Raw genomic sequence first — 13,340 nt, forward strand, 5'->3', positions numbered from 1 at the left:
TGAAGAGTACAAGAGGTCTAAGGAGTGAAATTCTTTTAATATCAATTAAGAGGCATTATGCAACAGATTTCAAATCTGTTACTAAGATATATTTAATTAACTCATGTCTATCACTGTTGTTCTAACCAAATCCAATCCTCTATTTGTAGATTGTTGATTTAGGTTCCATGGGCCACATGATAAAAGATCGTGATTCTTTCGTCAATTTTCAATGAATTCTAATCGGATCAAGATGGATATATGTAGAGGACAACTCAAAAGGGAGTGGAGCCTATAAATTAATTTTACATGGTGGTCAGATTTTCCTCCCACATGATATCTTATTTTCTCTCAAGATTCTAAGGAATCTAACTTATGTGATAGTTATGTAGAACTTAATCTTCAGCCTTAGTCTTCAAGATAACAGACTAAGGTTGTGTTTGGAAAGTCAAAAGAACTTTATATATCCTTTGCAATTAATCCATTATGATGATTGTGTTTCGATAAGTGTAAGGGTAAGACAAGATGTCTTATACTATTTCATCACTTTCGTTGATGACTATACAAAGAATGGTTACATCTATTTGGTGTCTTATAAGTCTGAAGTTTTGAGCTATTTTAAAAAGTTTATGAATCTTGTTGAGAATCAATTAGATAGAAAGTTTTGAGAACCAACCATGGTCGGAAATATCTTTCAGATGAATCAAAGTTTCATATGATGAAAAACGAATTGAATTTCAGTTATCAATTATGTGCATTCTCCAACAAAATGATGTTGTCAAAGAAGAAATATATATATATATATATATATATATAAATTGGTTAGGTTAATAAGGGCTAAAGCAAATTTAACAATTTCCTATTAGGGAGATGCTCTTGCTTACGAGCTACGACCACTTATGTCCTTAACCAAGTGCCCTCCAAATCTGTTACTTGTACTCCATATGAGTTATGGATATGTAGCAAACCCACTTTAAGTAAGCTTAAACCATGAGTTTCATTGTTTTATCTCACCATTAGGGTTGTAAATGAACAGAGCCGCTCATGAGAAGCTCGGTGATCGGCTCGATAAAAGCTCGGCTCGACTCGGCTCGATTTGTAAACGAGCCGCTCGTGAACACGATTTACTAGCTCGGTTCGTAAACGAGCCAAGCTTGAGCAGGTCAAAGCTCGGCTCGAAAGCTCGCGAGTAGGCTCGATTAGAACATTTATGAACAAATTTTAGTTTTGTAGAAAACTATATAGTTTTGTGTTAGTTCACAAATATCTAAACTTAATATTATTTCATTTTGTTATTAGATGAATTCGTTCACAAACATAATAAATGAGTAATAGACGAACTATTTGTAAGCATCTTGTTTATTTATTCACGAACTTTGCCTCTGAGCTTGTTTACGTACACAATTAAAGAGTTATTTGCGAGCAAACTTCACAAACATAATTAGCAATTTACTAACAAACAATTCATGGTTAGATAATTTTCTTAATGAACCAAATCCAAAAGAGGATTTTGGGTTCGAAACAAGCTCGAAGCTCGGCTCCAGCTCGTTGAGCAAGCCAAAGCTCGGCTCGAGCTCGGCTCGTTAATTTTATAGCAAGCTCGGGTTCGGGCTCGTTAATTTTATAGCGAACCGAGCTTGAACAGACCAAAGCTCGGCTCGGCTCGATTGCAGCCCTACTCACCATACCTCAAACAATTCTTAAGTTAGGCAAAATTGACCAGGATCACACTTTATAGGATGAATTAAATTTGAACGGATCTCTCCATTTGAATGGAGGAAATATTGAGGAACAAGAACATGATCTAGCATCTCAATACCTTACTAATGATCTAGATCCTATCTTAAGAGGAGTGTGATACCTAATTCTAGTGGGAGTACAGAACATGGTTTAAGTGAGAAATTTTTTAATTATGACGAATATATGAGATACATTTATCTAGATTTAGAATTGCGTGGTACTAAAATACAAATTTTGAACGTTATTGATTTAGTATCGAAGGCACCTTAAGCAGAAAATTTTAACTGAAAGAGAATTCACTTAAGATGCGTCTCACGAGGCTCAAACCGGACACTAAGTTCACTATCAAAGAAATATTTAAAAATGAAAATAAATTGGGCTGAAAAATGAAAGCCCATTAACGGTTTCCTCAAGAGGAAGTGTGCACGATGACGAAAGTTCAACAATCACACCTCCTGCGCCTGACACGCGCTCTCTCTCTCTCCCTCTCTTTCCAAATTTCCCCCAAATTTCATCTCTTTCTTGCTACGAATTAAAACCCCTTCCCGATTTTATTTTCTTTTTCTCCTTCCCCTCCTGTCTCTTTTCCCGGCAATTCATTTTAGCCGGAAAACCGCCTCAATTTTCCGGCGATATCCTCAATCCTCTTTCATTGGAAAATGGTGTCCCCAGAAAATACCAATTGGCTGATTGAGTACGGATTGATAGACGATATCCCTGTTCCTGACGGGAATTTTTCTGTTCCTGTTACTGGATTCTCCTGGCCTGTGCAAACCCTGAATGGTTCATCGAATGCCAGGTAATTCAAGATCTCTTTCACTTTCTTCTAACTAGGGTTTCTTTGCTTGATTTAAATTGTAGTTTTTGATATGTTCTTGAATTTTGGATTGTAATTCAAGCTGATTTATCGCTTCTGCTTGCACTTTTCACTGGAAGTAGTCTAATACTAATGTTAAAATTTCAATGTTCAGTTGATACTTTTCTGGTTCTATTTTTAACGCGGGAATTGATATGAAATCAGTAAAGCTATTTGTTGTTTATAATCATTTTTCGATTTTATGGTTTTCTAAATCATGTTTCTGTAAATGGGCTTGAATACTCGCATGCAGGAGCAAACTTGGATTCTGTTATTTTGGGTCTATTTCAATTGGGAATTTCTGTTAGCTGCTGGAGATGTTTGTTTATTTGGGTGATTGGTAGAGTGTTGCTTGATAAGACATGATGTGTTGAAGTTATAGATATGCGAAATTTCTGTGTATCAGGTAGAAGTTAGTTTAGAGAATTGGACTTCGCTTATCTGAAATCTATTGTCCACAATTTTCTTCTTATACTAACATTGAAATGATCTTAGTTGTGTGTTATGGACATAAAATTTCATTTCATTCTTGCCTGATGTGGCTAGATGATACTTCTTTCTGAACTCAGCATATTAAAACGGATCTACAATTGGGTTTTATAGAAGCTGCAATTGGAATTGTCTTAGTTTTTATAATTTTCCATGGTTTGTTATTCATTTTACAGCTTTACATCTGCTGGATTTGCAAGTTGATATATATATATATATATATATTTTGATATTTCATGCCTTTCTTTTATATATATTTCTTTTGGTGGGAACTGGGAACGGAGTGAGGATATGGGGTCTTTTTATGGCACTCTTTCCATAAGTTTGAAAGTGAATCATGAGAATTAATGAGTTTATTGAAATCGGAAGGTCAAGTGTGCAAATTGGTCATGATCTTCATTATTGTTTATGCTATTTCAAATATGATAGAAAGTGCTTTCTCAATAAGTCATGTCCATGCTTCCATTTACTAAACGTAAGGGAGATCCTAATCCTATTTCTCATTGCCTACAATTTACAATTTATGCTTCTGCGCAGTTGCATTTTTCCAGTCAAATTGTTCTATCTGTCCACCATATCTTTCTTATTGTTTCATGTAGGCTGTTTATGGTTTCAAAATTATAAACACATGCTCACATGTAACGAGGACCATACTTGCATCTGATATATCGTTTTTGTTGTGCTATATTAATCTAATGTATTTTTTCTTTTGGAATTATCTTTTTAGTGTGGAAATTGATGGATCACTTGGGGATTCTGAAGGACCGAAGGACTCCTGCTCCAAGAAGAGGTAATGTCCATTTACTGTTGTTCGAGTTACTGTCAGAGGAATTTTTCTCTCCGCCTTTTATTTGTGTTTAGTGTGGTTAGGATTTTATAGACTTTATACAAGTTGATTTTATATTCTCTTCATATATTCTTTATTTGGAAAGTATTGACTATGGGGACTTGAGAGAATCTGCAGACTATTTAGTTTTGACTTGTAACAACAGTAGTTTCTGTTAAAGGTTGGATGCTTTATTGGCTCTAACAAGTGACTGATAGGGAATAAGTCAGACCCATTTTATTTTTAATCATTTGCAAGCATGTTTTATGTTCATGGTCACTATCTTACTCAGCATCTGTGGCTCTCTTTACTTTCTTCTGCAGGGGTAGATCTGAATCATGTAGTGGATCCAGCTCAAAAGCATGTAGGGAAAAGCAGCGTAGAGATAGGCTAAATGACAAGTAGTCCCTTGTTCTCTCTCTTTATGTTTTCTTCTCTCTTGCTGAGGCACCGACTTTCTGTATTTCTTATTACTGCTAGGTTTTTGGAGTTGGGCTCTATCTTGGAGCCTGGAAGACCTCCCAAAACAGACAAGGCTGCTATTCTGATTGATGCTGTCCGGATGGTGACTCAGTTACGGGGTGAAGCTCAGAAGCTGAAGGATTCAAATTCAAGTCTCCAAGAGAAGATCAAAGAGTTGAAGGTGAATTAGCATTTTTTATTATTAAATGTTGGGATGGAATTTCAAATTTGAGTCTTCATGTTATTTACTTGATAATTTTTGACATGTAGACTGAAAAGAATGAGCTTCGAGATGAGAAACAGAGACTGAAAGCGGAGAAGGAGAAGTTGGAGCAGCAACTGAAGGCGGTGAATGCACAACCTAGCTTCATGACTCCTCCTGCAATCCCTGCAGCATTTGCTGCTCAAGCTCAACCTGGAAACAAATTGGTACCTTTCATCGGTTACCCAGGAGTTGCCATGTGGCAGTTCATGCCTCCTGCTGCATTAGATACCTCTCAAGATCATGTGCTCCGTCCACCTGTTGCTTGAGTTAGCTGCCTAGCAATATTGGACTTGCATCCTACAGACTCCCTCCACCCAAAAAGAAAAAAAATGTTATTCATTTTGTGATTGTTGCTGACTGTATTAGTTTTTGAAGTCTTCCTAACTGGATTTGGTGGTGACTGACATACAGTATTTTGCAATCTGGATTTTCTATGATTAGTTGCTGTTGCTCATATGTAAATGTTAAATAAGTAATCTAGTTACCTCTGTTTAGTTATGGATTCTGTAGAGATGCTATTATTCCACAAGTTTGAGATGCTAAACACACTCAAACTTTCTCTACCTAATTGACTTAGAAAATCCATGCCTATGCCCCTCCACTAATTTAACCCACGGCCTTCCCTTTCTATTTCTGTGCTGCATTAAGTGGTTAAGCAGCACAGAAAGTTGAAGCAAAGTTGGATGAAGAAATGGTAATCCACTTCTCTCATATGGTATTTTATTTTCACTTTACTAGCCCTTCCGCAGCAAAATAAATATGCATAATTTATAAATTAATGATGAAGATGGTTCTTAAAATTGGTAGTCGGATCAATTTAGACTAAAGTTGGGATAAATTTAGACTTAATAGAACTTTAAAATTTGATAAGGACTGGTTGATACTAAAGGTGAATTAGGTTAAATTGATTTGAGAGTCATTTTAACCCTTAATTTCATTTTTATTGGTTGGTGTTGTAAAGAGGGGGGCCACAACAAGTATTATACGGTTAAAGTTAAATGTCCGTCTGCCATTGTTATCTTATCGGTTTAGCGTTGTGTTGTGTGAAGATCTCATTCCATTCTCAAAGCTACAGTTTTCCTATCCTCTTCCTAAAACTTTGTCTATGGCTTCCAATCTTGTCAAATTTCATATTCAATCCTTCAAACCTACAAATCCTCCAATTGGATTTCTGAAACACAATTCCCTCTTCTCACATCTTCCATTTCCTAAAATCAAGCTTCAAACTCTAACTTTCACCCCTTCTCATAAACATTTCCAAAATCACATAATTCCCTCTCTATATATTCATTCCTCCACCCCACCTTCCTCCAAAGAAGAAGCTATCCTTCAAGCCAAAACCTGCCTCTCAACAACTCTAGAAAAGCCCCTCAACAACCCCAAACTCACCGGCAAACTTAAAAAACTCAGGCAACCAAGATTCCGTCTCGAAATCCCGGTCATAGATGACTCCCCAACATCCCTCTCCCAGCTTGCTCTTGATGTTTTCAAAGGCATTTCCATTAAAAGAAGAGGGTCAAAGGTCAAGTTTTTAATCCTTTGGCCAAACCCCATTTCAAAGAATACTGCAGTTGAACTGTTCCAATCTCATTCATCAAACAATGTTGAGCATGTTGATCTATCTTCAATCGAGAATATTGATGAGAGAAGCTTGGGTTCTGCTGAGGTGGCAGTGTTTATAGGAGCAGAGATGTCACAATTAGAAACTATAAAGACAATTACAGAGGCTGTATACCCAAAACCAGCAGTGATATTTAACCCCAAATGGGGATATGAAGAGGAGAGTGAATTTGGGGAAGTGGAGGGTAGATTTGTGGGAACATTTGAAGTGATATATTCATTTATGGGATTGGAGGTAAGGGGTGTTTTGAGCAAGCGAAAAGGAGTGGTGTTTAAGTGTGTGAGAGATGGGGTTGTAAGTGGTGAAAAATGGGGGATTCATGTTGAAGAAGAAGGGGGGAAATTGGAACTTGTTTCTAAATTTAAGGATAGACCCTCCATTGTTGAAGTTGAGAATGTTTTGTATAATTTAATGGCTATTAACTCCCCTATTACCAAGTCTGCTAAGTTCTTCAGGGGTTTGGTTTCTACTGTAACTGGTAAAAAATAATTTCATATATATGAAGAATTGCAATGAAAGTTTCTCTATTCTTTTGCATTGATTAGAATTTCTGATTATAGTAAGATTTCATCATTATTAATTAATCATGTTTTCAGCGTAATAGGGCTGTTTGCGTAATCTGAGCGGCAATTAAGACTTTATAATCCTAATATTACATGTAGAAACCATAAACAATGTTGATTTTTCATTTGTTTATTGATTAAGTGCTTGTTTGGTTTATCTATTGTTGTTGTTGGGGGTGTTTGTTTCAGTTTTCGTAACAATGTTTAACTGTTCACCTCTGAACAGTTAAAAATATTATATTTGGACAGAATTACTAGACTCTGGTTATAATTCACTTAGGGTTTGTTTGGTTCAGCTGTTAGCTATAGTTGTTGCGGTTGCTGTTAGTTGTTTGCAGTTACAGTAAGCTATTAGCTGTTTGTTATTAGCTGTTTAATTACTAGTGTTTGGTAAAATTATATTGAGCGGTTGCTGTTCGGATTTAAATTATAAAATGAAAAATGTGAAAAAATGTTCATAATGTTTACAATTAGGAATAATTTTACTCTTAACGTGTAAAATGGTGCAATTTGACCCATAACGTTGGCAGCTAATAGCAATTTTACCTATAATATTGGTAAGTTGGGTTGATTTCAAATATTATTAGAAAACATAGATATTTTATTTCTTATTCTACACTACTTGCACATATTAGTAGTTCTAAAAAAGAGATTTCATATTTTTCGTATGATTTAATAATAAAATTGAAAATTAATATTTATAAAATTAGTGAAATATTTGAATTTTTTTTGTCCACACCAATAGTTCTAAAAGAGACAATATATTTTTTTATTTTCTTAAAAAAAATTCACGTCTAATCATATGTTTGTAATCTGTTACTTACGATGATAAAGTGGTGCACATGTGAAGTGTAGATGATAATATTCATGACTAAGAAGACATTTTAATAAATTATTTATCAAATTGACCCAACTTGTCAATGTTAGTGGTAAAATTGCTTTTGGCTGCCAACATTAGTAGTATAATTGCATCATTTTAGACGTTAAGGGTAAAATTGCTCCTAGATATAAATGTTAGGGGTATTTTTGCACCTTATCCTATTATAAAATAAAAAAATATGTTACACAAATTAATAAAAATAATCTATATAAAAAATAAAAAATTTATTGAACGCAACAAAACCTTATTCTTCCGGTAATTATGTTGTAGAAATATAAATAATGTAAAAGAATAAACATATTTTGTGAAAATAAGAAGGATAATTTTGTCAATAACAAATAACTACAAACAGTTGTTTACGAACAGCTTCAAATAGGAGATTTTCGTGAAACGCTCCAAAAAGCTGCAGTTTCCAGAGAAAATGTTAAACGTTGCGGTTATATAAACCTAACCAAACGCTATATTTCTGCAGTTTGGAGTGAAACGCTAAACACTCATCCGAAAAGCTGAAACAAACACTCTCTTAACGTATTGACAATTAAGTGGGCACAAAGAGAAGTTCAATCGTGGATACTTATCTCTTAAAAGTTACACTCGACAAAATTTTGGAATTTAATATACAAAGAGATATTTTTTTTGAGAAAAGAATCAATGAATTAATCAATAATGGAGGTTACATCCTTATGAACGAAATGCCAAATGGGAGTCGGGCAGTCCTCTATAAACACCATAGAGTCTTTTAAGTCCTTGGCCCATTGAGCAATAAAATGAGCTACTTGATTTCCTGTTCTACTTACAAAGTGAATAGATGAAGAAAGGAAGATAGAAAACCACGTGGCAGCGTCTTCATAAAGAAACCTCAAAGATGACGCCGGGAAAACCTAAGATTGGAGGGTCTTGACCACTGTCTGTGCGTCTGTTTCGATTATTATGTTGTTGAAACAACAATCACGTGCTAGTAGTAATCCTTCCAAAACCGCCTGAAGTTCTGCTTCTTCAGCCGATTCGCAGTATCGAAGCGGGATCCCTGCTGTGACCATAACCTCCCCCTTGTCATTCCGAGCAATTATTCCGGCTCTACACGCATGGCCATTATCACCGAATTTGGCATCACAGTTTATTTTTATGACGCCGCTCGGTGGAGGATACCATACTCTTGTAGAATCAGAATTAATTGCAGTGGGAATGTTACCTTGGTGCGGGTCCGAAGTTTCATGGCTCGTGTAAACGTCTAGCTCGTTAATGTAACTTGCCGCCTTCTGTAAAATCACTTCCGCTTCAATCCATGTATCCTCATGTAACAGCTTGTTCCATCTGAACCACATCCACCAGATGACGGTCAGAGCCAGACGACGCTCATAGTGTGGGAGAGCTTCCAAGCAAAGATCTAACCACGTGTCGATCGATTTCGCTTGAACCTTGTCCATTCGCAATGAGATAGGGGCTATCTTCCATACTTTTTTTGCCGCCTTGCACGAAATAAAAAAATGAATTAGTGATTCATCAGGAAAGGAACATATCTTGCAGCAATTTTGGACTGGTATTCTGCGGCTTGCGAGTTTCGACAGACACGACAATATTCCTTTGAAGATTTTCCAGCAACAGTGAAGAATTTTTGCAGGTAGCTGAAGACACCACAGCTTGCTGCCCCAATTGATACTTCCTCCAGACTGACCCGGCGTATCCATTTCTGTTTTACGCATTTTTTCTGCCACATAGTATGCGCTTCGGACCGTAAATTCGCCCCTACGATCAGCCCCCCAGTATCGTTCATCAGGCGGGAGCCTGTAGCTCAATCTGATCTTTGCAATTTCAGCACAGTCAGAGGGTATCAAGTTGTTTACAAGAGTCGCTTTATTCCAATCACGCGCCTCTCTATCAATTAGATCAGCGACCAAAATCGGCCCCGGCGTCTGAGTTTGGAGAATTGGTTTGCGGTGGTTCAGCCCCGGAACCCAGTTATCATCCATAATTCTGATTGACCGTCCGTCTCCAACCCTCTACATCATACTCCTACGGACAATTTCCCGGGCTTTCATGATACCTCTCTAAAAGAAGCTCGGGCTGTTACTCAGCTTTGCCGACAGAAACTCAGTATTCTTGAAATATTTGGCTTTCAAAATTCTTGAGCACAACGAGTTCGGTCTGTTGATGATCTGCCATCCTTGCTTGGCAAGTAGAGCCGGGTTAAACGATTGAAGCCAACGGTATCCCAGACCCCCTTGATCTTTTGACTGGCAGATAGCCTCCCAAGCAATCCAATGGATGCAGCGCTTACCAGAACTGTCACCCCACCAGAACTTATTGATTATACCCTGAATCTCGGTGCAAATTGATTCCGGCAGGAGGAAACATGACATGATATACTGGGGAATGGACTGTATGACCGCCTTAATTAACACTTCCTTTCCGCCTGCAGACAGAAATCTCTTTTCCCAACCCTGTAAACGTTTTCTGATACGGTCCTTGATAGAGCTGAAAATCTGCTTCTTCGACCTTCCAATAATTGTAGGCAGCCCCAAATACTTAGGAAAAGCTCCTATTTCTCTCACTCGGAGGAGAGAGCAGATGAGTTGCCTCCGGTCTTCCGGGACCCCATGGCTAAAGAAGATCTCCGATTTATCAAAGTTGATGATTTGACCCGACGCCCTCTCATATTGGCTCAGAATCCCCCTGATCATTCTTGCTTCAGATAAATTTGCTCTCCCAAAGACAATAGAGTCATCAGCAAAGAATAAGTGTGATATGTTTGGGCTTGTTCTACTTATCTTGATTCCTTGGAGTTGTCGCTGTGCTATGGCAAATCTGATGTTAGCTGATAGGGCCTCGGAACATAGGAGGAATAGGTACGGAGAGATGGGGTCCCCCTGTCGAAGACCTCTTACCGGCACAATTGGGATTGTCGGTTGCCCATTCAGGAGGAACGACATAGATACCGTGGAAACACACATAATGATCAACTTGATAAAATGCACTGGGAATCCCATTCTTTGAAGCACCTATCTCAGAAAAATCCATTCGACCCTGTCATAGGCCTTGCTCATATCAATTTTAAGGGCAAAATTACCCTTGGCTCCCTTCAATTTTGTTTTCATACTGTGGAAAACTTCAAATGCAATAATAGCATTGTCAGTGATTTGCCTGCCTGCAACAAAAGCCGATTGAGTATCATGAATAATATCTGGGAGGACCAATTTTAATCTGTTTGCAATGGTCTTGGATGCAATTTTGTATAAGACATTACATAAGGCAATAGGTCGGAGTTCTTGCATTTTGGTCGGGTTCTTCACTTTGGGGATTAGTGCAATGTGCGTATGGTTCAGTTCAGCTGGCATGTCTCCGGTTTCAAGAATTTTCAAAATAAAGTCACTCACATCATTCCCAATTATGTCCCAGTAGGACTGGAAGAAAGACGCTGACATACCGTCCGGACCCGGAGATTTGTTAGGATGCATCTGTTGTAAAGCCGTGAAAATCTCCTCTTTGCTGAATGGGTTCTGTAACATTTTAATTTGCTCTTCCGTTAGGCGCGAGTCCACTTTCTCAGTAACAGCTTCCCCTTCAGTCGGCGTGGATGTGGAGAAAATTTCTTCAAAGTAGCCCAGGACCACTTCTTCAATCCTATCTCGGCCTTCCACCAGCTCCCCGTTAGCATTCTGGATCTTATATAAGGAGTTGTTGCGTCTTCTTGCACTACATTTTGCATGAAAAAACCCAGTGTTTCGGTCCTCTGCTGTTAGCCAGTCAATTCTGGCTCGCTGTTTCCACTTCTGTTCCTCCAGTAGGAGTAGATCCGATAGCTGCTTAGTGAGTCTCGCTTCTTGGGGTTTGCTATTCGAATCAACCACTTTCTGTAGCTGCTCAAGAGAAGCCGTAGCCACTCGAATCTGGCGTCTGATATCACTGAAATTGGATCTATCCCAGTTATGTAGCTTAACCGCCACTTCCTCAATTCGCTGTTGCAATTGATCATGCGCAGTACTTGTATTCCAACTCTGTTGAATTACCTCTCTGCATTGAGGAAATTTGTGCCATCCGCTTTCGAACCGAAAACGTTTGACGTTACTCTCCCTTCGCTGCCATCTGTCCGTGGTATCAAGTAAGATAGGATTGTGGTCGGAAGATAGCCGCGGAAGGTGTCGAATCACATTTGTGCTGAACAGACGCAGCCAAGAGTCGTTCCCCAGAAACCGATCAAGCCTCTGCCAAATCGCCGCATTCCCTGATCTGCGATTATACCATGTAAACCCGGTGTCGGCGGAACCCAGGTCCTGTAGATTACAGCCAGCTACACAGAGACGGAAGTCCTCCATTTCCCTATTGTCTTTTATGCGTCCCCCGAGTTTCTCTTCTGACCATATAATCTCGTTAAAATCCCCGAAGCAAATAAGAGGGAAAGAGTCGAGATTACCCAGATATTTCAAGAGCTCCTATGTCAAATGTTTATTCTGTCTTTCTGGCCATCCATACATTCCTATTCCTCTCCACTGAACCGCTGTATCCTGATGAACGAAGAAGTAGACACAGTGTTGAGAATAATGTCTAATTTCCAGTTCAATCTCTTTCTTCCAAGCCAAAATCAGCCCGCCACTCTTACCAATAGAACTTATCACAAAGAAATCGAAATTCAAAAAAAACTGACTCAGATAGCTTTTTCCTTTTTCCCTTATCCGAGTCTCCATCAGGAAAAGGATGTCTGGGTTGTGCTCCCTCACAATTTTCTTGAGGGCTCTGAACGTCCAAGGATTACCCAGACCTTGGACGTTCCAGCTTAAGGTTTTCATTGTAGGGGGTGGGCCTCCTCAGAGTCCCCCACCCTTTGTTCTGTATTTTTGTCAACGCACTTCTTTTTTTGTATCTTCGCTTCTTTCATAACCACATCTTCCTTAATTCGCCTCTTAATTGCCCCCATTCGTACCATATCTGTACTGTTTCCAGCTGCTTTTTGCCTTTCCCTGTTGATCTTGACTGTGCGTGGCTTTGTCTTTGTCATCTGCTGATCGGCTGTGAGCAGTGTTGTCTGTGTTTTGTCCTGAATCTGGACCTCGGTTATTATTTCCTTCCTCCCAATCTCAGTACCACTAGTGTGTGAGGTAACCCTCTCAGCTCCGAATACAACTTTTTTGCGTGCTTGAGAGGTTCCCACTAAACTTGATTCTGCTCTTTGGTCGGCTGCATTACCAGCCTCAGAACTGGATTTGGATTGCCTGATACTATCCCTGGCTCCTGTTGGATTTGAACTCTGCATTTTAATAGGAGAAGCCCTTAAGGAAGGACCATGGGGCCAATTTTCAACTTCCGTCAGTTCCTCCGGCATCTCCTCGCAGTCATCATGGGTATGCCCCAATATTCCGCACTAGTAACAATAATTAGGAAGCTTCTCGTACCTGAAGTAGACCCAGACGGCGTCCCCTTTGCTGTTTCTAACTCTGATCTTTCTCAACAGAGGCTTACTGATGTCAATATTAATCCGAGCCCTAACATACTTACCAATGGTATTAACTTCCGAATCCAGAACCTGCATCACATTCCCCACTCTGTTTCCGATATGCTGAACCATGGTATGATTCCTCTGGTTGAGAGGCAGGTCATATATCCTCACCCATATAGAGCAGTGAGTAAGGGGTATTGCTGAGGGTTTCTCGTGGCCATGTACTCC

At 38.8% G+C, this 13,340-nt stretch overlaps 2 protein-coding genes across 2 annotated transcripts; both read left to right on the top strand.

The window, feature by feature from the left end:
• The first annotated feature begins 2,156 nt into the window (after positions 1-2,156).
• LOC136218989 (transcription factor ILR3-like) lies at positions 2,157-5,115 on the top strand. The gene is made up of 5 exons (XM_066006180.1): positions 2,157-2,518; positions 3,792-3,854; positions 4,214-4,291; positions 4,371-4,533; positions 4,623-5,115. Exons 1-5 carry the CDS (start codon positions 2,379-2,381, stop codon positions 4,881-4,883), a joined length of 705 nt encoding a protein of 234 aa, XP_065862252.1. The 5' UTR covers positions 2,157-2,378; the 3' UTR covers positions 4,884-5,115.
• Positions 5,116-5,391: 276 nt separating this feature from the next.
• On the top strand, positions 5,392-6,763 carry LOC136218987 (uncharacterized). The gene has a single exon (XM_066006179.1). The coding sequence runs from the start codon at positions 5,723-5,725 to the stop codon at positions 6,725-6,727; it is 1,005 nt and encodes a 334-aa protein (XP_065862251.1). The 5' UTR covers positions 5,392-5,722; the 3' UTR covers positions 6,728-6,763.
• Positions 6,764-13,340: the final 6,577 nt, after the last annotated feature.

This window comes from Euphorbia lathyris, chromosome 2 (assembly GCF_963576675.1).
Source record: "Euphorbia lathyris chromosome 2, ddEupLath1.1, whole genome shotgun sequence".
Taxonomy (NCBI): Eukaryota; Viridiplantae; Streptophyta; class Magnoliopsida; order Malpighiales; family Euphorbiaceae; genus Euphorbia; species Euphorbia lathyris.

Coding starts and splice junctions, on each gene's coding strand:
- LOC136218987 (XM_066006179.1), top strand. CDS start 5,723: ATGGCTTCCAATCTTGTCAAATTTCATATTCAATCCTTCAAACCTACA.
- LOC136218989 (XM_066006180.1), top strand. CDS start 2,379: ATGGTGTCCCCAGAAAATACCAATTGGCTGATTGAGTACGGATTGATA. Junction 3,855..4,213: donor GACTCCTGCTCCAAGAAGAG/GTAATGTCCATT, acceptor TTTCTTCTGCAG/GGGTAGATCTGAATCATGTA. Junction 4,534..4,622: donor AGAAGATCAAAGAGTTGAAG/GTGAATTAGCAT, acceptor TTTGACATGTAG/ACTGAAAAGAATGAGCTTCG.